Source organism: Micropterus dolomieu, linkage group LG14 (assembly GCF_021292245.1).
Source record: "Micropterus dolomieu isolate WLL.071019.BEF.003 ecotype Adirondacks linkage group LG14, ASM2129224v1, whole genome shotgun sequence".
NCBI lineage: Eukaryota > Metazoa > Chordata > Actinopteri > Centrarchiformes > Centrarchidae > Micropterus > Micropterus dolomieu.
In genome coordinates, this window is record NC_060163.1 from 14,307,873 (window position 1) to 14,334,920 (window position 27,048).

Genomic DNA, 27,048 nt, shown 5'->3' on the forward strand with positions numbered 1-27,048 from the left:
AGATTTGCTGTGTGAGAAATACAACATAATTTTACTGGCAAATCAGTTGCAACAATAAAAGAACGCTCATCTCTGATTTAGCATTTTAGTATTTTATTAATACTGTCCATAAAACACAATGAGCAAGATGACAAAGGAATTGCTAAAAACCTCGATCCTTACCTAACTAGACGAGACTGACACAAGTAAGCCTATACTGTTTTGCTGAAGCATCATGTCACACAGCATTAAAAGAAGTCGTCCTTTTTTTTGTTTTTTTATATCTACATTAAATTCTATATCTATGAAAAATAAAACACTGAGTGTGGTCCCCCTCTACGTACAAAAGCGATATCATATAAATTACTTTACACAGCATTGTAAAAACGTAAACATTATATTTGGCAAATAGTTGTCAGTGAAGTGGTTAATTGTTATCTGACTTCTGGCTCCTTTGTGTCAGAATAAGAGGACCGTGTGAAAGCACAGGTACTAGGTGCTGCACAGTGGTTGGCTTTTTAGTTGCGGAGTAAAGACAACAATGGTTTTGTCAATGAGGGAGAAAAGGGGCAAGAGTGCAGTGAAAGAGGGAGGGCCAGGTGGCACAGTGGGATGCTTCTAGCGAGTCATTCATCAGGGATCAACACTATGAGTGTCTGTATCATACGTACAGTCTTGCTTAACTGATGGCCATAGAGTAGACAGGACGGAGATTTTTTTTTTTTTTTCAAACCTCAGTTTCTCACAGTTTTCAGTGTATCCTTCATTTCCTATATTATGGTCACCTCTTTAAGTGTAAAGTAGCTACAATAGACTGATGGAAAACAAGTAGAATGGACTCAACTCTAAGCAATTAGTAGTCATTTTACCCGCATTTGGTTGGAAGCTAGTATTATTTTCCAGCTCCAGTCTTATAGCAACAAACTACCCCTAACATTGCAAACTATGGTGTTGCGGCTGTTGCACTGTCATAAACTTGGATTAGATTCCACTTTAAATAATGTCTTGTAATTATATTCTGCTCTGAAGTCAATTCTCCTTAAGTGCTTTGTTTAATTAAAGACAAAGTAAAGACAATGTCTCTTGTCCCTGTAGTTTTTCTAGAAAACTACGCTTCAGTCTGAACACATTTTGCCCCTGCCCCTCAAGAATACTTCCCTATTTACCTATCATTGTATAAGTCATAAGCACGACCAAACTCCTGAATCTTTAAAAATCAAATTCCTACGATAGAAACAAAAAACACAGTATGGAGTTTAATCCTGCCAGTACACCTGCAGACAGAAGCAGTGATTTGATAGCTTGTTTTTCCTGAAAGATAGTCAGTTCGCACATTGAGTGGAAGCTCTTTTTTAAAATGGAGAATAAGGCATTCCCTAAGGAATCAATATGAAAATACAAGGGGTTTATCAGAATTAAGTATTTACAGCAGGTTGCCAAACATAGGTATCAGGGGCCGTGTAGAATATATTGTCAAACTCAGTGATCATAACCAGTGTAAGAATTTCAACCACTTAATCTCAACCTAACCTAGCCTAACCTGACCTGACTTGACCTAACCTAACCTAACCTAAAGGTCCTGGATTGTATTTGAAACAACTCTTTAGATAATTTGACCTTCTGCTTGAAACTTCCTTTTGTAGATGGAGATTGCTGGTGGATACTAATGAGACTGACAAGTTATCACAGAAGAAAGCATTTGAATGGTAGTGTAGATAATTTGTCCCAAACTGTCGAGGGGTTTAATTACTCAAATCGATCATGAGGTGCTCGTATATCTGAGTTTTCCCCTTGAAGCTGGATGCGAGCAGGAACACCCGGTCGTCAATGGAAACTGGAGAAAATGAACGAGGTGCCTGGACATTCAGCTCCTGAGATGGGACAAACTGGCCCCTATTGGTGTCCCATTGGTAGACCTGTGTCAGTGAATAATCGCTGCCCAAAATGGCATACTGCCAGTTGCCAATGGAGACAGGCTGGAACACCATAGAGCCACGGGAAGGAAATGTCTGGACCTCCTTGAACATGGCGCCATCCCAGCGCATCACCTTGGAGTCCCCGATGAATCTTGTCAGGCATATAAACAGCTCACCTTTTAAAGAGGGACAAAGATTCAGCGGACTGTTTAGTACACTCAGCCGCTAAAATCTGGCTCTGAAACAGAAAAGCTCACAAAAACAGTTTATGTAATTCCAAAATAATTAATTCACTCGTTATCAACAGCTACCTAGCAGAGATGAGAAAAAGTACAGAGAATGTTAAACAGTAATGCTTTATGGGCAGGTTTTATGGTGGTGGACAGTCACATTGCCTCTTACCACCTTCAAAACGAATGCCTATGACATGCCGAGCAAGGAGGAACTAAAGTAATAAATTGCAGAGTTTGAGTCATGAAGTTTTTTTCTAAGCTATTAAATTAACCACATCAAAGAAATGGTTGACTCTGGATCAAAGTTCACTGTTAATCATATGACACCCCAGACTATCTTAATCTTAGCATTAAAAACTAAATAATGGCACTAGGAGTGCATGTACTGCATAAGCAATATCCTGCTCCAAGGACAACTAACTTGCAGCAGCTGATACTGTGATCCTGTATGGTTAGAATGTGCTCGCAGCGTGCACAGCGTCGTTTTAGTCAGTGCAAAAATAAACCCCGTGTGTTTACGTCCAGTGCTGTTCAAGCTGCAGCTCTCACCTCTGACACGAAAGTGTTTGACGGAGAAGACGTCCTCCATATCCGGTATGTCAGTCCTGCGGTCAAACTGTTTCTTGCTCCGGTTCCACTGGTAGACAACAGGCCTCTGGGAGCTGCTGGACAAGATCAGGTGGGGTTTGTTGGAGATCTCCAAATATTCGACATCTGTGTCGCGGTACCACGGATGGAGTGACTGGTGGGAGTAGAAGCCATTGCCGTTCCATTTGTACACGGTGGTGGAGCCGGCCTATGAGAGGAACGTACACACAAGTAGCACAAGTCAGCTTTAAAAAGGAATAAAATATATTAGGACACAAATTTACAAGCAAATTGTAAATTTGCACTGGGCCAAAGATGAGTGTGTGTGTGTGTGTGTGTGTGTGAGTGTGTGTGTGTGTGTGTGTGTGTGTGTGTGTGTGTGTGTGTGTGTGTGTCCCCAAGCATATGTTAGAGCATATGTGAACATTTGGCAACGCCAGGGTAATCAGCAGGAGCAGATGCAAACAGACATGCTGCAGAGGAGGACACCAGGAGAGAGAATGGCTGACACAGTGGGAATACTGGTTTAGAGAAGCAGTAGACATAAAGGGGCTGGACACAATAACAGAAGCACCTGTATAATATAATGGAATCAGACACCATCAAATGGTTCTTTATGCCCTAGTCAATTCAAGTGCTTGGAAAAGCAAAAGTATGCAACCTTTGAGCTGTCAGCGATGACGAAGAACGACTCTCCGTCAATCATGAACGTCTCAATGTCGTTAGGTTTGCGAATCTTCAGGATGTCAATGTCCTGGATCTTGATGAACTTGTTGGCAGAGGTGTCACGTTTGTAAATGTGCGAGCCCCCAAACAACTGGGCCACAATGACAAAGAGGTGGTTGTCAATCACCATGGGCTTGCAGACCACAGTGGAGGTGCCTGAACGCAACAAGAGAAAAGAAAAATACCGGACAAATAATTAGTGATACTTGAGTAATATATAGTGTAGTAGCATTTGTTTTGTATTTCCTAAAGAGCACTTAACGACATACCTCTACTTCTCATGTATGCCCCCATTACTGTAACAATTACAGCAACCATAATTGCCATTCGAGGCATAAACATTTACACAGGATTCCCCCCACAACACTGATGCCCTGTTCTTTACCCTTTCATACACTCACTTTCAATGGTGTCATAGGTTCTGAAGGTCATCTCAACATGATCCCATTCCAGGAAGCTGCACGTCCCAGCAAACGGTTGGGCAAACACAACATACTGGTCTTTACCAAAGGTGAAGGCCTCCACCGAAATAGACTCAAACTTCAGCGACTGATATGAGGCAAACTCTGAAAAGTGTGACAGAACAATGAATTCTATCTTGAAATAATCCTTTCACGATGACAAATTCCTCAATAACCAGTTTACAGCAGTAGCACTTCAGCATTTCAACTGTCGAAAAGAACAGGAAGGAAACAAGAGTGGGAAAAAGGTGAGGCAGTTTAGTGTAAGGCTTCTATGCTTATGACGTGGCAGGGGGCAGACACACGAAGAAGATACCCGCTGTGATGCAGTCAAAAGAGTGTGGCAGCAGGTCATTGAGCTTCCTGCCCTGGTGAATGGGTGGCCCGCTGCAGTAGATCTCGTCCAGGGTGGCATTAGTGTGATGCATCCACTCCACCAACCACTTGAGCTTGCAGTCGCATATCAGGTTGTTGCCCCGCAGATCCCTGCACGCACGGATGGACCACATGGGACATCAGTGAACAGATGCGTGTATTTGGTAAGACATAATATTGTTACTATTTCACTCTTGAAGCATGCATTTTAAACGTAGGCTTTTAAAAAAAAAAAAATAACGAGTCCCTGTTCAGTTCCTGCTTACTGTTCTACCGTCTGTCTCTCCACTCATTGGATGCACTTTGGCTTCAAGCCAGGAAAGCCACAACCAGTGTCCTATCTCTTGAGTAGTCTGTGGTCGTCGCCCACTCTCAGCCTGAATTGCTGTTGACCTTGAACATGTGTAGTGAATCCACATCCACAAACACACACACACACTGTAGCCTGCATTATTCCAGCTTATTGTGGCAGCCAGGATCCTATTTTGTTCTCTGTAATTGACTTGTTTACCATTTACCCCAACATTCTGGCATCCTAACCGGAGCTTTCCCCTTCTCTCCCTTAGAGAGAATCCATCTCTTTTTCTTTTCTCCATTGTAGCAGGGAATAATTTCTTCTTCAATCTTTTATTTTCTTACTGTGTATTGCACACACACAGAGTTACACGCAACAGTCACACACACATGCACCGAAGCCTACTTCTTTTCGACCACACTGTGCCCTCTTCCCCTGCCTCTGGCTTCTTACTTTCAACTCCTCTGTTGAGTGGGGCATTCAATTCAGATAAATTCAACTTTTATAACAAAAGTTATCTCAGGGCACTTTTCATATAGACCATACTCTTTATGAATTCCTCTAATTTTTAACACTGTGACCTCTCAATATTACTGTATTTAATCCATAGGTTAAGAATTGAGGCAGGCCGACAACCCAGAGTTAGTTCATATATTAACTTTTTTCTTTTCCTCCCATACATAAATCCACAGAAATAGCAATCAATCAGAAAATGGATTAGCTGATAATTTAATGCTCTGTTTTCTCAACAAAGCACCCTCAGTGAAAGACAGACTGAACTCACACTTTGGTCAGTGCGTCCATGCCCTTGAATACATCTTTGGGCAGCGTCTCAAGGTTGTTGTAAGCCAGACTCCTAATCAACAAAGAGAAAAAAATAATACACACAGTGATTGAATTAGCTGTAGACTGTCTCTGCACACAAAATAGACACTGAGTCATTACCCCAGCTTTTCATCCGTCCTGTTAGCCAGCTTGACAGGAGCAGGAGTCGAATGAACAAATTGTCATGCCAACAAAATCACAAGCAGCCAAATGTAAGCAAGGCACAAGTCAGAATCTTAAAGCCCTGACAATATTTATGAGACAAAAGGCTAAGTTGTGAAATAGAATGGACTAAAATCATTAGTGGTAAATTAATTAAGGGAGAGCAATAACATTGAGTTCAGGGAGGGAATATCATTTTTTATGTAAGTATCTATTAGTAAGATGGTAGATTGTAATATTTGATTATCTTAATATTGTTCATACTTAACACTAAAAAGGACTATTCCTCTTTTGTGTTTTTAACTAACCTAAACAGTGCTGTCCGGACAGGAGTACATTATCCCATCATGTGGCGTATGACTTTCTGAGATGTGTTAGAAAAGATCTTAGTAGTAAATCTTTGTTGACATTTGGGAGCTGTTGATAAATTATTGTTTAACTGATTTAATCATAGACCGATGGGAAGAGACTGCAGGTTGGATATGTGACTCGTCCCAGCAATCACTATGGGCTGATCTATTAACAAGACTCCCATTGTAACTCTTCCAATAACCCTTTTTTGTCACATTCTGCCTGTCAGCGATGTTTAAGTTTTGCACTCTGTGAGTTTTTGGTCAGTTGATTATCTCTTATTTTAGTCTGTTGTGTTTTGGGGTTCTGTCTATTCTGTTGTCAAATTTGTCTGTGTTATATATTGTTTGGCCGTGCCTTCTCTGGATTTTGGTTTCTTTGTGTCTGGGTTTTGGTTTCTGTCTTAGTGTTACTCCTGGTCTGTGTACTTCTGTGTTGGTCGTTAGTTTTGCCCCGTTATGTTGTTTTCAACTCCCTGCCTCTGAGTTCTAGTTCTGTGTTCTCGTTTAGGTTTTGTCTGTTATGATCCCTGTGTTATAGTTGGTCAGTGTTTGTTTACATGGGTTTCTGTTATTGTCTGTGGGTAGATTCTTGTCTGGTATTTTGTAACATGCGTTCTGTCTGTTCCCCCAGTAATCTGCCTGCCTGCCAGTCTCTCTGTTTTCCCTGCTGTCTGCCTGCCTGCCTCGTTAGTCCTGATCCCTGTCACCCTCGTTCGTCCCTGGTGTATATGCAGTATGTTTGGTTTTTCTGTTCAGTCCCCATCCGGTCATTGTCGTATGAAGAGTTTTCTGCCTGCTTTGGAGATATGTGTACAGTTGTTTTGGATCTTGTCAGCCACCACTTTCTGTAAGACTTGTTTTTCCATGTTTTGGATTATTCCAATTCCTTGGAACTACATCTCTGTTCTCTGTGTTTTGCATTTGGGCTCTCACCTGCTTTGCACCCTCAAACGTGACATTTTTGTATATTGATTTGTTCATTAAATCATTTGAACTGTACCTGCTCTGCCTCCAATGTCTGCATTTCAGTTCCAGTCCCTTGTGTTTACTATACGCTTATCAATGCGATGCCTGCTATCACCAGCGTTCTATGTTCATCCGCCTAAACCATGCATGAATAAATGCTGATAAAGTGTTACACCCATCAAATTCTTTTCTCTACAGTATGCAATTTACTAAATTTTAAAATATGATGGGGAGAGTGAAAATCACCCATCCATTCATGCATTAAGTCACACATGATGAGAAACACCAGTATGCAGTCAATTTGCCACACTGCACAGCACAAACTCAAAATGTGTTAGGAAGAACTTGTCAGAGATTTAAAGACCGATTTAAGGTCAGTTGGTTTAGGGTTACAGTTCAGTTATAATTAGTTTTGTCCTACAGGTCTATTACGTTCTCACCTATCTTTAGTTTTGGCAAGCTTTGCAGTTCAAGAATATGAACAGCTGTTTACAAAAACACTGTCCATAAAATGTTTAGCAGTTTCCTGTATTTTGTTTAATTTTGTTAACATTACTCAACAATATATACTAAAAACCGTAACCACAGATACAGTACATACTATGCCTTACACACCACACTCACAATAGACCCCACAGAAGATACAGTGGCACTGCTGCCAGTTACTGTACCCTCCTGGACACTATAGTGAACTTATCAATTCATAATTTTTAATATCAAAACTATATATTAAGAAAGCTATATGACAATTAAAGGCACGAAATTATTCATCTTTTTATATCAAAATGTATGAACAATAACTCAGCTGGTCCACTAAGACACTGTAACATCCGGATTTGCCCTTCAGCAACCTGATCCAGCTGACACCTTCAGCCAGTAACCTTGGATATTACCACTGGCAGCAGCGCTTCTGCCAACCGTTGCATTTCAGACAATGACAAAGTGGTACAGGGAGAGAAAAAGGGAAATTGAAGCACAGTTTATGTTACAGTACCATGAATGCTAATATCCCATTACCTTTCCCAACAGAGGAACCACTTAAACAGAGGATATGAAAGTGGCCGTGCAGATTGTCAATGATTACTAGTAAAGATAAAGTAATACATTTTAAAAACTTGAGAGGACGGAAGGTAGGAATGAATAACGAACAGATGCAGTTTTCTTGGACAGGAAGGAAGGAAGGAACATGGCCACTACGAACCAAAATACTTACAGATGTATCAGTGCTTTCAGGCCCCGGAAAGCATATGGGGATATCGATGCAATTTTGTTATTTTCAATAAATCTGTGAACAAGACATAGTCCATTAGCATTTTGATAGATTAAGCTAGATTAACACTATATACAAGTAATCTCACTGTGACACTAAAAACTGAAAACCTTTAGTTCTCTGCAAGTCTTCTACCTTTGCAGTTGTGAGAGTTTGACAGTTGTTAACGGAGGGCTATGTAGAAAACCTGAGCTCTGTCCTAATTACACTGTATTCTAACAAAGTATCCAGAGAAATATCCATATTAGAAAAAAAGTGAAAAGGAATGATCATTTAAACGCCCTGCACAACCAAACAAGTGATTTCAATTATTCTGCTGTAGCTAGTGGTTGATGTTGGATGGAGCCAGGCTGGGCATTATGGTAAGTCAGCAAACTTTATGAACTATAAAGAATCATAAAGTTAAACTCCCATAATCAGGCAACATAAGTGAAAACACATGTGTGGTGTGGCTTTTTAATGCCAGCATGAATGGCGGAGTATGCCTTGCATCAGAATTCACAATTCATAAAGTATGCAGCTGGGAGACAGTTTGTGTAGTTGATGCCCTTTCACCACACAGATGTATATATAGATCATTTATAAATTAAAGATCAATACTTACAGGTATTCAAGATGGGGTAAACCCAGGAACGCATCCTCATCAATTAGGTCAAATGAATTTGCTGTGAACAATCTGTGAAAAAGAAACAAACAGTAAAAATTTTATTATTTAATTAAAGCTACGGTACAATCCTAGATTCTATTACGGTTCCCACAGCATTCCTAAGTCCCAAACTTTGTTGTTCTTCATATTTCATAACTCAAAGTTGGACTGGGTTGATGTTTGGTGCTATAACAAACTCTGGCAGTGTATCTTTAAACTCATTTAATCATAGCAGGATAAATGTTGTGATGTATTGTTGAATATTGCCAACAGCAACGTCAAGTGCAAAATAGAGGGAAGGACAGCTTTCTGTAACAGACGGCAGACTCAGACGGCATTCCTACTCATAGAATGTGGTTCAAGAATGAATAAAATGCAACAGAGAAAAGGCAGCTCACTCCTACTTGGTTTTCATGAAATGAATGAAAGAGAGAAATGGATGCCTCCTCCCACATGTTTCACCCTTTAAACCAGTAATGTAAGAATGGTGACCAATAATATATTGTGCACATTGCTGTATCTTATTTTGAGAACTTGTGTGGTTTTAACTTTAAAGCACGGTAAGTCCAGAGAAAAAGTTTGGCCACTATCGGTTAAATATATCCTCGAAATAAGTTATATCTCATCAACATTTTAAAACTAAAATGTCCTTTAAAAAAGAGACCAAGACCTTATTTACATAACGTCAAAGTCTCTTATCTATTTCTTACTGCACGCTCAGCAAACTGGCGACTGTGAACCTGTAAAACCACACTGCTGCCCATAGAGAAGCCCCTTTGATTAAGTATAGTACTCTAATGGAGGTTAAGACACTCCAGGTCACCTTGGCACTAAATAATGCCACTCATTTACTTGACACAATTAAATTTAACCTCCTTCTGGTCACAAGCCTGCTATATTTGAGAGTCCATGCACATCCAGACTGATTTAGTGTCATCTGAGCATATGGGAGAACTCATGCCAAGAGAAATGTGATGCTTGGATGCAATAAACTAAAAGAAGCGTGATTAGAAAGCACGGTTAAGCCTGGCCTTACTGTTATTTTGCAGATTTGCAGTAAGACATACTCACTAGACTCTACTCCTACCAAGATTTATAATAATGCATTTCATATGCAAAAGAAATTGTAAGATAAACTCCCCAGTTAGGTGTGTAATTTTGATTTCACCGGTCTCTTTCTCCAAAGGGCTATCTTCGGAGAACAGAAAAGAACAGGTTCATTGTTTATCTCCGCCTCTCTATATCCTCCCAGTAAGCACAAGCATAGCTCCTCTCTAACCAACCCTGCTGTTAGTAGCTGCAGCCATGTGGTCTCTTGCATAATCCTGACACCATTATAGAGAATCCTCCTTAAAAATCTGCATATGAGCCTCAATGCAAGTCCTCTGGGGAGCTCCTGCCTTTATTTTTTGAACACTGAACACTGAACATCGATAGATAGATAGATAGATAGATAGATAGGGCTACTCACAGTAGTTGCAGGGCAGGCGTGTGAACAAAGCTTCCTCCTGTGATTTCATTAAATCCAGACTTGACAAAAGATCTGAATGGATGGAGAACATTTATTAAATAGGATAGGTGAGACCTGGGTATAGACTGAAAAGCAGAGACAGAGTATTTCCACAAGCGCTCCTGACAGTTCATCATAACACAATAAAATCAAGAGTCTATTCAGGTTCAGGACCACTTACAGTGAAACGACGTCGGATGGGAAAGTGTGAGGCACGGATCGGACATTCTCACACAGGGCATTATCTTTGGTGCAGGTGCATCCAGCGGGGCATCTGGGCTGCCTCACTCTCCGCCCGTCTGCTAAAACCAAGCCGACAACGCCGACCCAAATCAGGAGCGTCCATCCTCTCCATCCTCTCACTTCTCTGCCCGGGTATCCCATTCCTTCTGTCCCGATCGAGTACTTCCCTATCACTCCTGCACATGCAACTTCTCGGCAAAATCCTCCAGAATTTGTAAAACCCGGGTTTAAAAGACAATGTTAAGTGTTTCTGGATTTTAAAAAAATACAAATCTTTCTGTCTTGTTTGTTTTAATGATATAGAAGCGGGTGCCGCTGCGCTCGGAAGCAGCCTTGGGTCTATGCTTCTTGCGTCTCAATAGGAAGGCACCAGTCCAGAGGATTCGTTCTGCAAAGCGCAGGATTGCAAATGCGGGACAGACAGGACAGGAGAACAAGAGAACAGCCTCAGATGTTTTTTTTGTCATGAAAAGGAATTATCGGAAACCCACCCCTAAAATGAAACACGCTGCTAAATGTGTTTGTCTAGGCTATTCCTTATCAGACAGCTGCTTACAAAGAAGTTGTCTCGTAGACTCAATGCTGAGGTCATGAATGGAAGAAAAAGAAAAACAAGAGATCCTGTGAGAGAGAAAGGGAAGGGAAGAAAGGGAGAGCTGAAGGAGCGGGGGCAGGGCCCCAAGGTGCGCTTTTTTATCGTCTTTGCAAGCTATTATTTATGCGCGCTTCAGAGCCGCCGTGCATGGTTAATGGGAAGCGGCTATTCATGAGGCTCTGTGCAAATGCACCTGCCTCCCTCATTCAGAGGCTTTTCATTCTGGCTTTGGCATACCACCTAATGACATTAACTGTGAAAAGAAGATGAGTTTATACCGTGGGGTTAAAAATATAGGCCTACAATAATTTTGTGATATTTTGGCCTAAGGAAATTTTGGTAGGACCTCCAGAAGTAGGCTAAAAAATAATCAGCCATTTAAAGTATTTTTTCCTCGTTTTTTAACGCCCAGACGATTAATTTATGATAATGCTGCATTGAATTAAATAGACCATTTCTGCTTACCTTTAGCAAACAAAGGACGAGAGTCATTCAAAGGTTGCTCTTTGTAGCATTTGTCTCTCACTTCCTCTCTTTCTTCAATCCCACATTGAGACACATCGTTGAGTTCAGTGGGCCGTGGAAAAGTCATGAAACACATGGACTTCTGTTCCTGGCCTGCAGTGGCGAACTTTCACCCGAGGGCTCAGTTATACCGAAATATTCAAAAGAGTAGCCTTTAATGCCCTCTTTATTTTCCATAGTTCAAACGCCTCTTCATCCTCTCTATCGTCCCTCGGCGGGAAATAAACGATAAGATCATTGAATTATCACTTATTTAGTTTTTAGGCTATCCATATAGGCATGATAAAAGAAATGAAGGCGTAGAAGGGATAAACATGAAAGCACAAATAAAATGACACAATGAATGCAAAACGGCTGTCAGAGGCTCGTTAACCTATAGCCTAAATATCTAAAGTATTCTGTTTTAATATCACCAAAACAACACATTCATTTGACTCCTGTATGTATGTTAAAGGATAGGAAGACTATTTGTCATCCTTTCTCAGCAGATCCTCCCAGAATAATTCAATGTTAAATGCTAAACGTCATCATACCGCGATTTGCTCTCTGCCACGTCATCATCAAGCGACGCGCTTTTCATTTTGTAAACAATCGCTAACATTTGCTGGAGAAAACCATAGATTGTATTGAGAAAACTGAGGAAACTCATGGATAATCTTGTGAAGGTAAGCTCTATCTTTAAGATATATTTTTAATGCTAATTAGAACAGAAGAATATTTAGCGTTAGTTAGCATTAGCCTAAAGACAAGTTAGCCAGTTGCCCACAGAATTACCTGTGTCATCTATCGTTAACGTTACTCTCTTGATTCCTGACGGATTTACTAGTTACACTTAACGTTACGCTTTAAGCAAAAGGTGACTGATGCCAATGCTAAACCAAATGTATGTAACTTTACTTTGCCCCCCTCGCTAGCAAGCCAGCCTCAAATGACTTTACAGGGGCAGGACTAACGTTTATAGCTAAAGCAGTAAAAAGTGCAAAACACTCAATGGCCACTTACAGATGTTCTGCTGTGTGGTTTCTGAAAGCAGATAATATTGGGTTTTTGCGTTGTGGTTGTGTACCTTCAGGTCGTGTGCGAATAGAATAGATGGCGCACTTTTCACAGTGGCAAGCCTTTCTGTTGATTATTCAGACTGTTCTGCAAACTGTCAAAAGGTTACTGTGTGTTTCGAATGACTGTGTATGTGTATGCACACAGCTGTGTTAAAAAAACAAATGCAAGCAGGTGTGTTTGTGTGTGCAATTGGATCATGTGGTCTGATTCCACCTACACAAACGAGTTCCTGTGTCACCTCAGGTGCACGGAGGTGGCGGTTATGACTCTGACTTCAGTGATGATGATGAGCAGGGAGAGTCCTCAGAGAGAGGCCTTAAAAGGTAAAAACGAAATACCATGTAATTACATGTCCTTAATCATATATTTAGCAATTAAGCTCATGCCAATATATTCTGAGTAAACGTAAGTGCTTATTCTACTGTGTTATCTCCAGGACCTTACATTTACACTGACAGACCCACAACACAACACAACAAACTTTCTGTATTTATTTGTACCCTTGTCAGGAAACGTGAGGAGGAAATCTTACAGAAGCCATTCCAGAAAGGTCGGCACTCCAAGGTGGCTCACCGGAGTTTACACTCTAATGAACTGGACAGGTACTGTAAAATTGAAGTGACATACAGTCGTTTTGTTTTGATCTATAATCATGGCAGAGCTTCCTGCTCAGTTACATCATGTATTTTAATAGCTCATCTCAAAAGAATTGCTGTTCCTTTCCAGTCACATGCATTTCCTCTGTTCAAATTGTGATCAATGTTGGGATAGTATATAAGAATTGCCAATCGTAAAATGAAATCATTCAATCAAACTGAACTTTCGTGGCAATTTGTGTGCACATGATGTACGACACAATTAAAATGAGAGGAATCCAATTAGAATTTTCATGTTTGAAAACTTGTCATTACTGCCGCACTTATTTATTAATTTATGCTTCACATAAATCCAAAACGGCACCATAATCCTTTTGTGTTATATAAGAGTTTCCTGTCACTCCATTGTTCTCACTTCTCACACATTTACTTCATTGAGACCAAGATACTGAAAACAAGACTTCCTTCAGTGACAGATCATTTAAAAATGCACACAGACATCGTCACAGAGGCAAAACTCCTGTAATAGTTTGAGTGCTCTGCTACTCCTCTGCCAGCTACTTAATACAGTTATTTACGTATACAATGTCGCACATTATTAACTATTCTCATTCTGTTTTCTGTTTTACAGAGAGGAAGCCAGGAACAGAAGAGCCCACCTGATTTCAATGAATGCTGTATCCTTTTTTCAATTTACCTTTCTCAGTCTTTTTTTTAATGTCTTCAGTGTGAAATGATAAAACAGATTGATCAAACTACATACATTATGCCTTACACATACGTTAAAAAGAATCATATAACAATCCCATATGGTATGTTAATTCCATGCTGGTTGAATTTTGTGGTTCATAGTGTGCAGACGTTACCATTTAAAGAGAGTCCGACCTTAAGCAGATGTGTCCAGTATGAGCGGCATAAGAAGTTTGTCGGTGACTACATACTTTATTATGGAGGACAGATGGCCGACTTCAAACGCTCTGTGTGAGTATTGTGTCTCACAGTCAAGCTTGACAATCCGTCATCTGCTGTCACTCTAGGCGAAAACTAATGAGAATATGTTAACCATAGCAGACTGTGGGTTATGCATTGTTTTCACCGATAATATTTAATTACAGATTTCACTGGTGGTGATTTTCTCCTTAATCTGCGTATCTGTGATTATAAACCTGCATATTTCATCTTTTCTTTTCCGTCAGAGCCAAAGATAAAACAGATCTGGATGTGCTGCGTGAGAATCATCGCTTCCTCTGGAGGGACGAGGACGAGGATGATATGACATGGTGATCATCCACAGTCAGTCCATCCACACAGGCTGCTTTAATATTCAGTGTGCTTTTGATTACTGAAAACGTTTAGTTATCTTGTCTTGTACCTTTCTTCTGGACTTATTCTGTTCCAGGGAAAAAGACCTTGCCAAGAAGTATTATGATAAGCTGTTTAAAGAGTACTGCATAGCTGACCTCAGCAGATACAAGGAAAACAAGGTGGGATGAATGGATTAAATGATTTATTGATTGATTTATTACCCAGTTTAAACAGAAATACAGCAGCAGTAGGTGTTTAGTTAATGTCACAAAATGTGACAGCAGATACGATAACAGCTAACTCATGTTGCCCGATGATTAGTGACTATTTTGAATAAAGTAGCCAAAGTCCAAATGATTACGTACGTACAGTATGTTGCATGCTTAGTTAAGAGGCTGGCAGTAGGAGGTGAAAACACAAGTTCTTAAGGTGAATCACAAGTTACAACCTCTACGGAATGTGCAGGAAGAAAATAAAACAACGAGTATAAACAGACACCCCAGCAGCCCCAGACGCCACTGCCAGGACTTGGCACGATGATCCATTTTTGCACAGCACTCCAAAGTGACACTAATCGTCCCAGTGGTTGGTGCCATGAGTAGAGGTTAAAATTTCATAACTCAGACACTAATCTCCCCACCACTGGTCCATTTAAGATAACTGTTAGGGGGTATGATGTGTTTTGGCACTGTGCTCTGTCTCTAGTGACCACTGAGCCATTCTGGTGTAAGGCCCAGCTTTAAAACTGACAGTATGTTACACCCAAGGGCAGTGTGCTTATGGCTCCATAGCTGCGCTGTTAATCTGATGATGCTCTACTCAGATATCTTTCAAGGTCATGTGATATCTTAGACAGATGACATACAGTACATAAATTACCACATAATACCCCCAATCAACCTATAGTTATTGGAATCACTATAGTTAAAATTAAAAGTCATAACTTAAAATCTACCTCTGACGCCATCAGTCCTGTTGACTTAAAACATGCGACATACATCCAGATTTCCACACAAATGATTCATATTTGTTAATGATTGCACATGCAGGCGTGAGTTGCATCATTCCCACAAGTTTAGTCAAATGTTGATCACTTGTGTTGGGTAAATGAGGTGTGACAGCATGCAGATGAATCCACAGACAGAGTGTGCTACGAGAGCTCCGTCAAGGCGCTGACAGAAATACTATTTACTGCATCAGCTGTTCGTTGACGCTTCATTCCAACTGCTGGAGATACTTAACGTGTACACCCCAATTTATAGCAAAGCATCCATTCCCAAGAAAACATGACAGATATACAGTATCTCACAAAAGTGAGTATACACCCCTCACATTTTTGTAAATGTTTGATTATATATTTTCATGTGACAACACTGAAGAAATGACACTTTGCTATAATGTAAAGTAATGAGTGTACAGCTTGTATAACAGTGTAAATTTGCTGTCCCCTCAAAATAACACATCACACAGTCATTAATATGTAAAATCCTGGCAACAAAAGTGAGTACACCCCTCACATTGCCTGCTGCAACATCATTCAGAACCCAACACACTGAATTCTTCCACAGAAACAAATTCTTTTGAATGTTAATGACAATTTGAGTTACAATAGGTAAATTGATCTTCATATGTTTAATTTAAGGTTTATTCTATTCTTTCAAGGGAAAAACTGTAATGTATGCTGTGTGTCTGTCTGTTTCATTGTAAATGTTTGTGCTAATTTACATGGATCTTTTTAAATTTGTCCCCAACAGTTTGGATTTCGATGGCGGACTGAGAATGAAGTTGTCTCTGGCAAAGGTATGACATAGTCCAACTTTATCCTTTGGCATGTAAATTTATGTTTTTGTATTTATTGCTTTATCAGAACACCATGCAGTACAATATTTACAGTATACAGCATTCTTTATTAGAGATAAAGAACAAGATTTGCTTTTGATTTTTGAGTGTGCTATTGGTGGCCAATGCAAAGGAAAAGGAGGAGCTGCTTGTGGCTGGAAATAAAAAACTAATATAAACTCTGACTGGTGATGGAACAGCTGCTGAAAGATCTAAGTTTGCAGTGACATTGAGTCTGACGTTGCACATGTCATTTCCTGTTAGTAGAAAGCAGTTATTTAAGTTGTATAGTAACTGCTAAATGTGTATACAATGAGGATTAGTACGTAGTGCATTCTGTATAGACTTAGTATGTAGTATGGATTTGGGTGTCTCCTGCCAACATGCCCACGAAACAGTTCACAACCTTCTCCACTAGATGGTGATAAAGATACAGACAACTGACACAGCAGTAGATAACAAATGGCATACTGTGGATACTCCCTAACACCAGTCACCACATGAAAGACATTATATTATACAGATGTAATTATTTCCCATTACTTTGACTTATTGGCTTGTCAGATTGGCATCAGAAACTTTTCAAATATGCAAACTCTCACTTTAGTTTTCTTTTTGTTTTCTTGTTTACTTCAGGCTCCTAACCTTGGGGGACAAATTGCGCCATTCAGTTACCAATTGATCAGTTAATTGACACTAATGGTCCCCCGTACCTTTCATTTTGGTTCCCTGTTTATGTCTCACACCTGAAGGAAAACCTCTTTCTACCTCTGCACTTGTTTTTGAGCTGACCTTTGAGAGTTTGGCAGCGCTCTGATGATTACTGTCTATTAATTGTTCAGGATTAGTACCAAACCTCCTCTCTTGTCTATATCTCCTTCGTGTGACAGTGACGGATATTTCTAGGTTTACCAGGAAGGACAGTATTAACAACTCGGTGAGAGTAAAACTTCCTTGACAGCTCATTGATATGCTTTGAGCCACACTGACACACACACACACACACACACACACACACACACACACACACACACACACACACACACACACACACACACACACACTTCTGTTTACATCGATGCAGCCTCACAAAAATACACAGTATGTCTGAGAAAGCTGACTAAGCCAATATATTGTTCCAGATTAAGACTGTGTAATCCTGGTCTCTGACAGTTCACCCCTCTAGCAATACTCTACAGGAAGTTGGATTAGATAAGGTCAGAGGCACCTCACTTCAATTGTTGCTGTGACTTATGTACATTATAATTCCCAAACAAATACCTCTTAAGCACTATTTAGAGCATGGGACTCTAAACTCTCCAGTGAAATCAATACTAATCTAATTCTTTAAGGCTGATCCACTGTCCTCCTTCAGAGGTGGAGAAAACTGAGAGTTAAGTGTTTGTGCTGCAGGTTAAAGGTGAAACAAGTGTTTATCATGGGCTCAAAAATGATTTGATTTGATAATAAGTATCATTCCAACACTGGCACTTGAATGCAAAATCTTCACAAACCGTATCATCACCGATAAATACAGGTTTATGGTTAAGGTAGTTACACCCAGATAAGATGTTTAGTCAAGGCTCAGGTGTGTAGTGCTTGTGAGGTGGACAGACTCGACTTGTGCTTGCAGATGAACATAGACGAGATATAGCTGATCCTGCATCTTCTTTTAAGGGGCACAACACTTATGCTCTGACACTTTTTTGGGGGAAATCGTCCGCTTATCATCTCCCGCTCCCTCTGCACTTCAGGTCATGTTGGTATTAGGTAATGACTACTCTTCACCCAATCAGGTGGATTATAAAGAGCCCTGACCTTTCTTTTTATGGACTCAGTGTGATTTGGGATGAAGGGATGTGCAGAGCTAAAAGGGTTCCTTCTGGCTTCTTCTAGAGGGTCGAAATATTGTTCCTTTCAAAAGGAATGAAGGCGGAAGAAAAAGAAAACATTATGTCCTTGAATCGCGTACATTAGAGCATGTTCACATGTTATCCTGAGGAGTTGTTTCCCTACATCTTAAGGAATTCTTGAAGAGTGAGATTAGCTTTTAATATTTATATTGTTTTTCATGTGCATACTCCTCCTTTATAGTCCAGAAACATTCACACCTCTGAAAGATTCACATGAATTCTTCCAGCTGTGAATGAGCATGACAGAAAGTCTTTAAGATATGAAGAACTCATAAAAAACAGTATAAAACATAACCTCAGTGGTATGTGATGCTTTTTAGTCAACTTAGTGAATAAAAGTTGCATCTCCTTTTGTTTACTTTTGTTGAACTCCAGGTCAGCAGTCTGGACTACTTGTCAATTTGAAAAGGCAGAAATAAAAAAGGGTCAGTCTGATCAAGACTAAATAGATACCAGTTACATTCCCAATATTTGAAGCGTCTGCCTTAGGGGAGGCAATGACTGTGGATTGTTTACTGTTTCCCACATGCCCAGAATATATTAAAGGTGGTCAAACCCGAGGAGGGGCAGGGGTAGGTGGTGGTGAGAATTCTCAAGCTCAGTAACTATTGAACACGAATGCGGCATTCTGACTTTTCGCTCAGGTCTTTACTTTAAGGATGCAAAAAAAATCATTTTGGGTGGGTACCGCCCGAATAAAGACACCAATCACTCTTCTTATAGACTACTCTTACGTTATGTTCATTTGTACCATTCTGCACATAAATGCTCCTCATTAGCCAGCGGTAGAAGCTGATGTGAGTATTTGGCAGCTTCATTATATTTTTATTTATTGTTTTCAGAATCAGAAGGAGCTTTATTGCCAAGTAGTGTTTTAAACATACGAAGAATTTGCTGTGGTGATAAGGTGCTACACGTAGACAAACATACAGTCAACAGAAATAAATGTGGAAATATATAAATATGGAATGGAAGAAAAATGTGCGTTATTCTGGGTCTGTGCCGTGCAGAAGTAACGCAACGGAAGAGAATATTGTGTACATATAAATATATAAACTGACAACATAAAAATCAACAATCAACAACAAATATGTGCGACGTGCCAGGTTCTGTGCCTGACACGAGATGAAACAGTACATTTTGCAATTTGCAATTCTTGAAAGTCTAGACATTAAAGGAATAGTATATTTTAAAGGTATTTTAAAGTATGCTTATTTGCTTTCTTGCTATGTTAAGCTAAGCTAACAAACATTAATTAGCAAGTTCACTTATAATATTTTCTAAAACAAAAATGGCTGTCTGGTGTTATTTGTGATCTTTTAACATCTAGCTAAGAGTGAATAAAAAGTGAAAACGCACTGGCTCAGGTCACTGCCCAGCAACTTTATCTAGTGAATGTTAATCATGGTGCCATCTGTCCTGTGGTGTATCCGTCTTGATCTCAGGCTGCTTTCTGATGACGTTAGTAACCACTGACGTAAAAGGACAGGAGTTTCCCCTCTTAACGGGTTTACTCAGCCAACCTGGTGCCAGCTCTTTTCACAGAGCATGTGAGAATCACCTGATGTGTGAGGATACCCACTACTTGTCAAGAAAACATAGTGAAGATAGTAAATATATAGATAATAAGGAAAAACTTCAGTCACTGGTGCTATGCTGCTTTTTAGCTGTCATGTAGTAAAATGTGGGACGAGGGCGCTGAAAACTAAGTGAAGAAATGTTTCCTGACCTTGATTATGTTTCGTTTTTGACATTTATTTTCAAAAGAAGCAGATTTCTATTGACTCCACTCTGCCAGGGTTGTGGTTTTGAATAGCTGGAGGGTCAGACACATTCACACTTTGCGTGTTATAACCCTCGAATATATCACCTTCTTTTATATACAACACTGAGGTGCTTCTCTGCAGCATCGAGGGGATTCAGTACCTTGTTCAAGGGCGCTCAGTTTTGTGTCGGCATAGCACAGACTTTTACCTTCTTTCTTTACAGACAAAAGCTGGTGTGTGAGCAAGCAGTATTGATTGATTTTTTTTTACGTGAGTGATTGAGAGAGTAAGAGGTCATGGGAGAATTCTGGTGCGATTGTAATTGACGTCACTCATGATGGTGAAGACAGGATTCTCTTTGGTCTCCTGTCACTGCTCATGGCGTCATGTTGGCACAGAGTTGAGAAGATGGCAATGTCTCAAGTCACTCCCAGAAAGGACCAGTCATCAATGATTTAAAGGGATATGCTGCCATTTTCAGGGGCCATGAGAAATTAGCTGGGTAAGTTACTCATCCTCCCCGGCCTCGATTAGGTAAGCAAGAAATCCCAGTCCCAAATAGCTGAGATTTTATTTTTTTTTATTGGTTCTCAAGAATGTAAGTCTTTCTATCTGTATGACATGATAAAGAACAAGATATCATGTCAGCCGTCCATCTCTGGTAGGAAGGGATGATTTCCATTCCCTCAAAATGAGTCTTTTTGCGTCAGTCATCCCCAGCATCAAGGACTGTTGCATGGCTGTAGGAAAGCACAGAGTGGATTGTGAGCAGCCAAAGAAACCATTTTTCCTGTTATAAAGAATTGCTCGATTCATTAATATTATAGTATGGTTTGGCAGTGTTGGTCGGTCTATCAGTCTACCTCTTTGGTGTCGTTTAGAATATCTTAACAATTATTGGATGGATTGCCATGACATTTAGTACAGGCATTCATGGTGCCTATGTATTATAATGACTTAATTGAATATAATCTCAGGCCCTCCCAAATAAACCCAGTAAACCTCACTACAATCCAGACCAGAAGTGTGCTTTTTAGCTGACGTCATAGATCCTTGATCCTATGCAGCCTGTGAAGGGAAACTCTGCCCTATGACCCAAGTGGCCCGAAGCCATGACAGCCAGCGCCACCTCCCCTGAATTTTTAGATTCTCGATCTTGGGCAGGTGAGGTCACTTTCTTCTGGCAGAGTAAGGAGCATTTCTTGCCCATGTGCCAAGAATGGACTGCTCTGACGCACGCTCCTTCTGCTACAATCTGGAGGAACCCCGGGAGAACAAATCAATGACACCTTAAGCTCCTCGGGGGATAACAGGCAGGCTGTTCAGCAGCTGTAGGGAGGCCTGACGGGATGAGGCGAGGTAAAGAAAGGGAGATGAGAAGGAGCGGGTTTTTAAAAATTGTTTCTTTCTTTCTGTATCATTCATAATCAATATTTACACTCAAGCCACAGAACCTTGACATTAAATGCAAAAATATTCTTGTTTGAATTTGACCTCTTCCTAATTGATTATCAACAAATTGAGCTTAGCATTAGTTCAGGCAGGCAACAAAGTCAGGCTCAGCTGACAATCTCAGCACATCAGCTGATAGTAGCCCATGTCAAAGTCAGCCCACATCAGCTGACAGCTCAGCTGATTCCCCTCTCAGCATTCATTGGCAAAAGCCATACAAGGCGCCTTATTTAAGCTGCTTTAACCTGCCTACCCTTGCTGTAACACGCCACCACCCCAGCTCCTCCTTTCAGGTCATTCTTGACCAATCAATATTATTTCTGTTGTTATTCATGCTGCTCTGAGGTGCTCTCCTCCCTGCCTTATGGCTTTTCCTCATAGGCCCATGGCTGGGCAAGGATGTGTTCTCACTGCCTTATGGCTTTTCCACGTTGGCATGTGGAGTGGCAGGGGGGTCCCAGAACCGAGCCATACCACTAAACATAGCTATTGCAGAGCAAAAAAAGTTCTTTGATAAAGTTGTCCTGACTGAAATAAGACATTTATTTGCTTGTGTACATCTTAAATTGCTGTGGGGACGAGGTAGATGGCTAAAATATTATGTGAATGTAAATGTCATTGAAATATATGTTTGTATGTATACAGCACATGTGCTCTCTGCTCTCTTCCAGGTCAGTTCCAGTGTGGAAACAAACGTTGCGAGAAGCAAGAAGGTCTAAAAAGCTGGGAGGTGAATTTTGCCTATGTGGAGCATGGCGAGAAGAGAAATGCGTTGGTCAAACTCAGTAAATACTCAGTATTTTCTCTGGTCATTCTTTGTATAAGGGTGGGTGTGGGTGTGGGGCATGGTGGTGGTTCTCCATTCTTGTCGCGGCTCATAATAATCCTTCTTCAGGTATCTGCAGAAACTCCTGTTGAATAATTACCATAATTGGAGGACCCAGCAGTCATAGTGAACTCATTCAAGCAGGAAATGACAGGCTCTTAACAAGCAAGTACAACAGGTCACATCCAGATGTGATGTTTCTCCTCATCAACTAAAAATGTTTTCCAATTTGTAGTCATTCTAAATTCAATGTTTTGACAGTCTTAAATGTTAAAAGTAATGAAACATGGTCTGGTGACCCTGGAGCATGATTAGTAAGGGATGTTGTGGATCTGCAATAGATAGGGATGATGTTGGAATGAATTAATGAATATGTATTAATGAATACATTTTTCAAAACACCTAAGCATTTATATTTCAGTTGTTATTATAAACAGAGTTCCACAGAGTTCTGTGCTTGGTCCTCTTCTCTTTAGTTAATATATAAAAAATATTTACCAGAATTATGTAATAGAAGAGGTTCCCACATCTATGTGGATGATACACATCTGATTCTTAGTTTACAAAAGTTAGATTTGGTAGCAACATGAATTGAAAACCAAATGTATGTCAGATTCTTACAGTAACATTAAGAAATTGTGCTTTTCATCCATGAGCCAGAAGTTAATAAATCAATCAAGTTTGTAAGTATCATATAGTTTAAATTCTTTAATTAAACCATCAAACAGTTTCTGAAAAAATTGTTTCATGTACAAGTATCTGTCCCTATGCAAATAAACATAAACTAGATAAATTATCTTGCTCAACTTCAACCTACTCCTGCTCTTGTTTTTCTTACTAGGACTATGCCCTGAATGCTCTTTCAAACTCAACTTTCACCACAAGTAAGCTAACATACTTTTCACCTTTGAGACATTTTTTACATTAAAAATGAAGATTGTTTTTGCCTATGACAACGGATTTTTTAAAAGACTGCAGAGTGTTCACTGGTCTGCAAGTAAGCCACCAGATCAGCATGGACAGTCATTTATTGTATAGCATGCAAGGGTTTAGGATTCAAACTACGATTTATGTCTCATGCCTGGCCGTCTTATCAGCCAGTGTCACGATTATTTATCACATTTTTCAAGTGGAATCTTGACACAACTGAATATGATAATATAGCTGGACCACTTGACTATAATCTGTCAAAAAGACATTAGATATGTCATGCCTTGTCAGGATTCTAAAAGTCCCCTTGAGTGTTCCAGCAGACTTCCGAACATAATGTATAGGAAGCTTATAGGAAGCTGTCATCTGCCATAGATCTGGCCAAGATTCATTCATGTGCCTCTGAAAGTGCCTTTTATATTGTGAACTCAGTTTGCTCAAGTGTGAATCTGTTTGTAGGAGGAAGGAGGTGAAAGCAAAGACAAAGACTAAAAGGTTATCAGAGGAGAACCAGGAGCCATCACAGAAGAAGAAGAAGAGGAAGAGATCGTCTTCGAAGTCCAAGAAGCACAAAAACAAACAGAAGAGGCACAGAGGTAAGACTCCTCTCCTCTCCTAGCCAAAAGAACTGTCCCTTTAATTAGTCCGGTAATTTCATCAGATGGGAGCAGCCTTGTTTATGTTTTGTTCTTGGAAATGATATAATCCCCCCATTTTTTTTGTTTGACATTATTATTTTGTAATGACTCCCTTTTTGTTAAAACATTTTATAACTCTCTCTACAGATTGCTCCGCCTCTTCCAGCAGTTCTGATGAGTCGCAGGACTCAGACAAAGGTAGCATTCATAACACTCACTCACTCACTCACTCACTCACTCACTCACTCACTCACTCACTCACTCACTCACTCACACACACACACACACACACACACACACACACACATAGAAGTACCTCCCCAATTTTAAAAAACATTGGACAGTTTATGATCTACTCCCCCAGGCCTCTAGGCCATGACACTCCTCCAGACTTCTGGAGTGAAAACAACCCTGACTGTTCTTTCTGAAAACCAATCCATTAACCCTGTAGTTAACAGTAAAGACAGACAGCAGGCCTGCTTTTTCTCAGCTGGTTTTTCTCCCCATTCCAGCTATTTTCCTCATCTTTTTACCCTTTACTACGAGCAGCATGAAATTAAGTATGTTTTTTTTCCCCCCTGTGTCCCTGTTGTGTTGATTCCTAGGTCTGGATGGGTGGGTGGGTTATCGGTGTTATTCAAAAACAAACTTTCTCTGTCCAAAGGTTATGCATAGAGTTCAGCATGAATTGGAATCCAAACACAAACACTCTCACACATTCTTTCTTCTTCTTTTTTGTCTCAGTTGCACATATTTGAAGCAGTTGTTGAAAGCTGAACTTGATTAAATAAAGCAATCAAACATCATGTAATTTGTAAGCGATGCGTTCAGGGAGGGTCAGGGACTTTAGGGTTATAGAGGCACTTTTTTTCCCTGGAACTTTATATTAGGGCCACATCTACGTGGGCTGGCAGACTCATACTTTTTATTTCACACTATGTGATCTGGTTTGGCCCTGGCTGGATTGAACTGGTAGGAGGCAAAAACAGGCTACTGGGCCCCTATTGTCCCCCCAGTATAGCGTCACATGATTAGGTAGTAATGCAGTTGAGACAGTATTGTATTTAATGCAGATTTCCTAAGAAATTGTGTTTAATTAAATGACCAAATGCCAAATAACCCATAGTGAACCAAGTTTTTTTTGGGCTCATGGGTGTCTCTGGCCCCAGGCTAGTTACCTGCTTGGTAACCGGTTTGTAATTCAGGCTGTGGATGAATTAGCCTGTACAAAAAATTGGCAGTTCTCTCCTTCATTAAAACATCAAATGGACTCTTCAATAACTTTACTGAACAAATTCACCTCTGAGCTGTCTGGTTTGCATGATTCTCAAACTGAGAAAATAGACGGGCTTTCTGAAAACATTTAGTTCTTAAAACTATGCACAAAAACATGTTTCAGAACTTTAGCTGATTGGTCAAATACATCTCGGATGAGAAGGTGATTTAAAACTCAATTGGTTGTTTCCAGACTTCAGCAAAAATTGTGCTGGTCAGATGAATTCCTGCCGTATGACGGTAGCAGTGAAGACCCTGACATTAAAACTGATTAACAAGGGTTATTGGTCGAGTTTTTCCTTCCAGTAAGTGTGACTGACAACTCACTGAAACTCTCCTAATAGACTCCGAAGCTGGCGAGAAGCCAGAGGACCTATCAGAAGCCGACCACTGGCGAGGACCTGCCCCTGCGGTGGAGGAAAAGTCAAGGTGAGGTTAACAGCGAAGGTTCATATTAAACACACCCAGTAATCTGCTGTAAAACCATCAGAGACTGTCTTTACCACTTACCTTATGTAGGTTATGTATCCCTATATAGCACAGAATGTAGACCACTTAGATACCCTGCACAAAGTTGTTCTGAACTGTTAGGGAAGTCAGTAAACCTTTAACCTGCTCCTGTTACGTTTGGCCTGACATTTGGATTTCTGCTCTCAGAAAGATATAATATTACAGAAAAGGTCACAGTAAGAGGCACTGTTTATTCAAGCATAAGTACTATGCAAGCAAAGCCCTGACCTCAAACCACTGTTAATAATATGATGGTAGTGCTTCTGACCCATTGCACAGGCTGCAAATTACTTCAGCAGAGTATTATCTAGACTCCGTAAGGTATGTAATGATAATTATGTTGGAGATGAATATCATGTTTTTTTTTTTTAAAACAGAAGCACCATAGAGAACATAAAGAAACCTACTCCTTTGTAACATTCAGTTAAGCCAATGATAGTGAGTAAATTAGGTGCCCTTCTGAGCTATTTTTGCCTGTATTTCAATTGTCTGTATTTCCTATTCATTTATTTTACTGCCCACTGCTATTTATTTGTTTGTATTCTGTACTGATGTTGGTGCTCTACATCAATTCATATTGCCTAGAGCCTGAATAAAATGTAAATGAGATTTTAAAAAAAGCATGCTAACACTGCCAGAGTTAGTAAAGGGCCACCATACAATGAATTTAACAGTCTGTGTCAGCACCGTGCATGACAGCAACTAACATTTCTGTGATTGTGTTTGTTTTATCTGCATAGGGAGGAGGAGTTTGATGAGTACTTTGAAGACATGTTTCTGTGACTCCGCTGCTATCAGCGGCAACCCTGCTGTGTGACTACACCTCCTTCTGCGTGCCACTGACATTAAGCATGCTCCCTTTGAGTCTTGCGTGTCTGGAGGTTTCTTCGACTGTATGTTTCATTACTGCTACAGAAATAAACACGATGTTTATCCTGTTCCTGTCAGTCTCATCTTCGCTTCAATCATACCACTTTCGCTGCGGAAAAATAATTGAAACAAGCTGGTATGCACTGTGCTTCTAAGGGTGGGAGTGCAATGTCTGTCTGTCAGTCGGTCCCGTCTTTGGATGCATTGCCAAGAAATTTGGTGCAGACATTTATGTCCCTTTGTAATTGCCATTACTTTAGCGATGCCCTAACTCTTTATCTAGTGCCATCATCAGCTCAGAATTGAAATTGGTCCAGTTCTTTGGTTAATGACCCATATTTGAAAAACCAATGACATTCCCATCAGCCACAGCTCTATTTTGTGTTTAGTGCTAATTAGCA

General features: G+C 40.2%; 2 protein-coding genes across 7 annotated transcripts; one reads left to right on the top strand and one right to left on the bottom strand.

Moving 5' to 3' along the window:
• Positions 1-76: 76 nt before the first annotated feature.
• Positions 77-12,812, bottom strand: lgi1b (leucine-rich, glioma inactivated 1b). 5 transcript variants are annotated; one of them, XM_046068917.1, is made up of 11 exons: positions 12,671-12,812; positions 10,487-10,936; positions 10,267-10,338; positions 8,754-8,825; positions 8,093-8,164; positions 5,358-5,429; positions 4,220-4,389; positions 3,844-4,008; positions 3,378-3,598; positions 2,678-2,924; positions 77-2,071 (listed from the first exon to the last, which is right to left on the bottom strand). In XM_046068917.1, exons 2-11 carry the CDS (start codon positions 10,687-10,689, stop codon positions 1,722-1,724), a joined length of 1,644 nt encoding a protein of 547 aa, XP_045924873.1. In that variant the 5' UTR covers positions 10,690-10,936; positions 12,671-12,812; the 3' UTR covers positions 77-1,721. The 5 variants fall into 5 exon arrangements, with proteins under 5 accessions (XP_045924873.1, XP_045924874.1, XP_045924875.1 ...); XM_046068918.1 differs by having other exon boundaries at positions 12,735-12,781; XM_046068919.1 differs by lacking the exon at positions 12,671-12,812 and adding an exon at positions 12,443-12,550.
• On the top strand, positions 12,183-26,717 carry fra10ac1 (FRA10A associated CGG repeat 1). 2 transcript variants are annotated; one of them, XM_046068920.1, is made up of 14 exons: positions 12,184-12,333; positions 12,971-13,050; positions 13,237-13,329; positions 13,955-14,000; positions 14,228-14,304; positions 14,520-14,603; positions 14,723-14,807; positions 16,383-16,428; positions 22,270-22,383; positions 23,266-23,308; positions 23,814-23,950; positions 24,140-24,190; positions 25,612-25,696; positions 26,518-26,717. In XM_046068920.1, exons 1-14 carry the CDS (start codon positions 12,316-12,318, stop codon positions 26,558-26,560), a joined length of 1,002 nt encoding a protein of 333 aa, XP_045924876.1. In that variant the 5' UTR covers positions 12,184-12,315; the 3' UTR covers positions 26,561-26,717. The 2 variants fall into 2 exon arrangements, with proteins under 2 accessions (XP_045924877.1, XP_045924876.1); XM_046068921.1 differs by lacking the exon at positions 22,270-22,383 and having other exon boundaries at positions 12,183-12,333.
• The last annotated feature ends 331 nt before the right edge of the window (positions 26,718-27,048 follow it).

What these genes read in the sequence shown, in the direction of transcription:
- lgi1b (XM_046068915.1), bottom strand. Translation starts at nt 11,744, where the DNA reads ATGTGTTTCATGACTTTTCCACGGCCCACTGAACTCAACGATGTGTCT. An exon ending in TTTTGACTGCATCACAGCGG is followed by an intron (nt 4,009 to 4,219) that starts GTATCTTCTTCG and finishes CACACTTTTCAG; the next exon opens with AGTTTGCCTCATATCAGTCG. An exon ending in CAAACACTTTCGTGTCAGAG is followed by an intron (nt 2,072 to 2,677) that starts GTGAGAGCTGCA and finishes CCTCTTTAAAAG; the next exon opens with GTGAGCTGTTTATATGCCTG.
- fra10ac1 (XM_046068920.1), top strand. An exon ending in GACGAGGATGATATGACATG is followed by an intron (nt 14,604 to 14,722) that starts GTGATCATCCAC and finishes ATTCTGTTCCAG; the next exon opens with GGAAAAAGACCTTGCCAAGA. An exon ending in GCGGTGGAGGAAAAGTCAAG is followed by an intron (nt 25,697 to 26,517) that starts GTGAGGTTAACA and finishes TTATCTGCATAG; the next exon opens with GGAGGAGGAGTTTGATGAGT.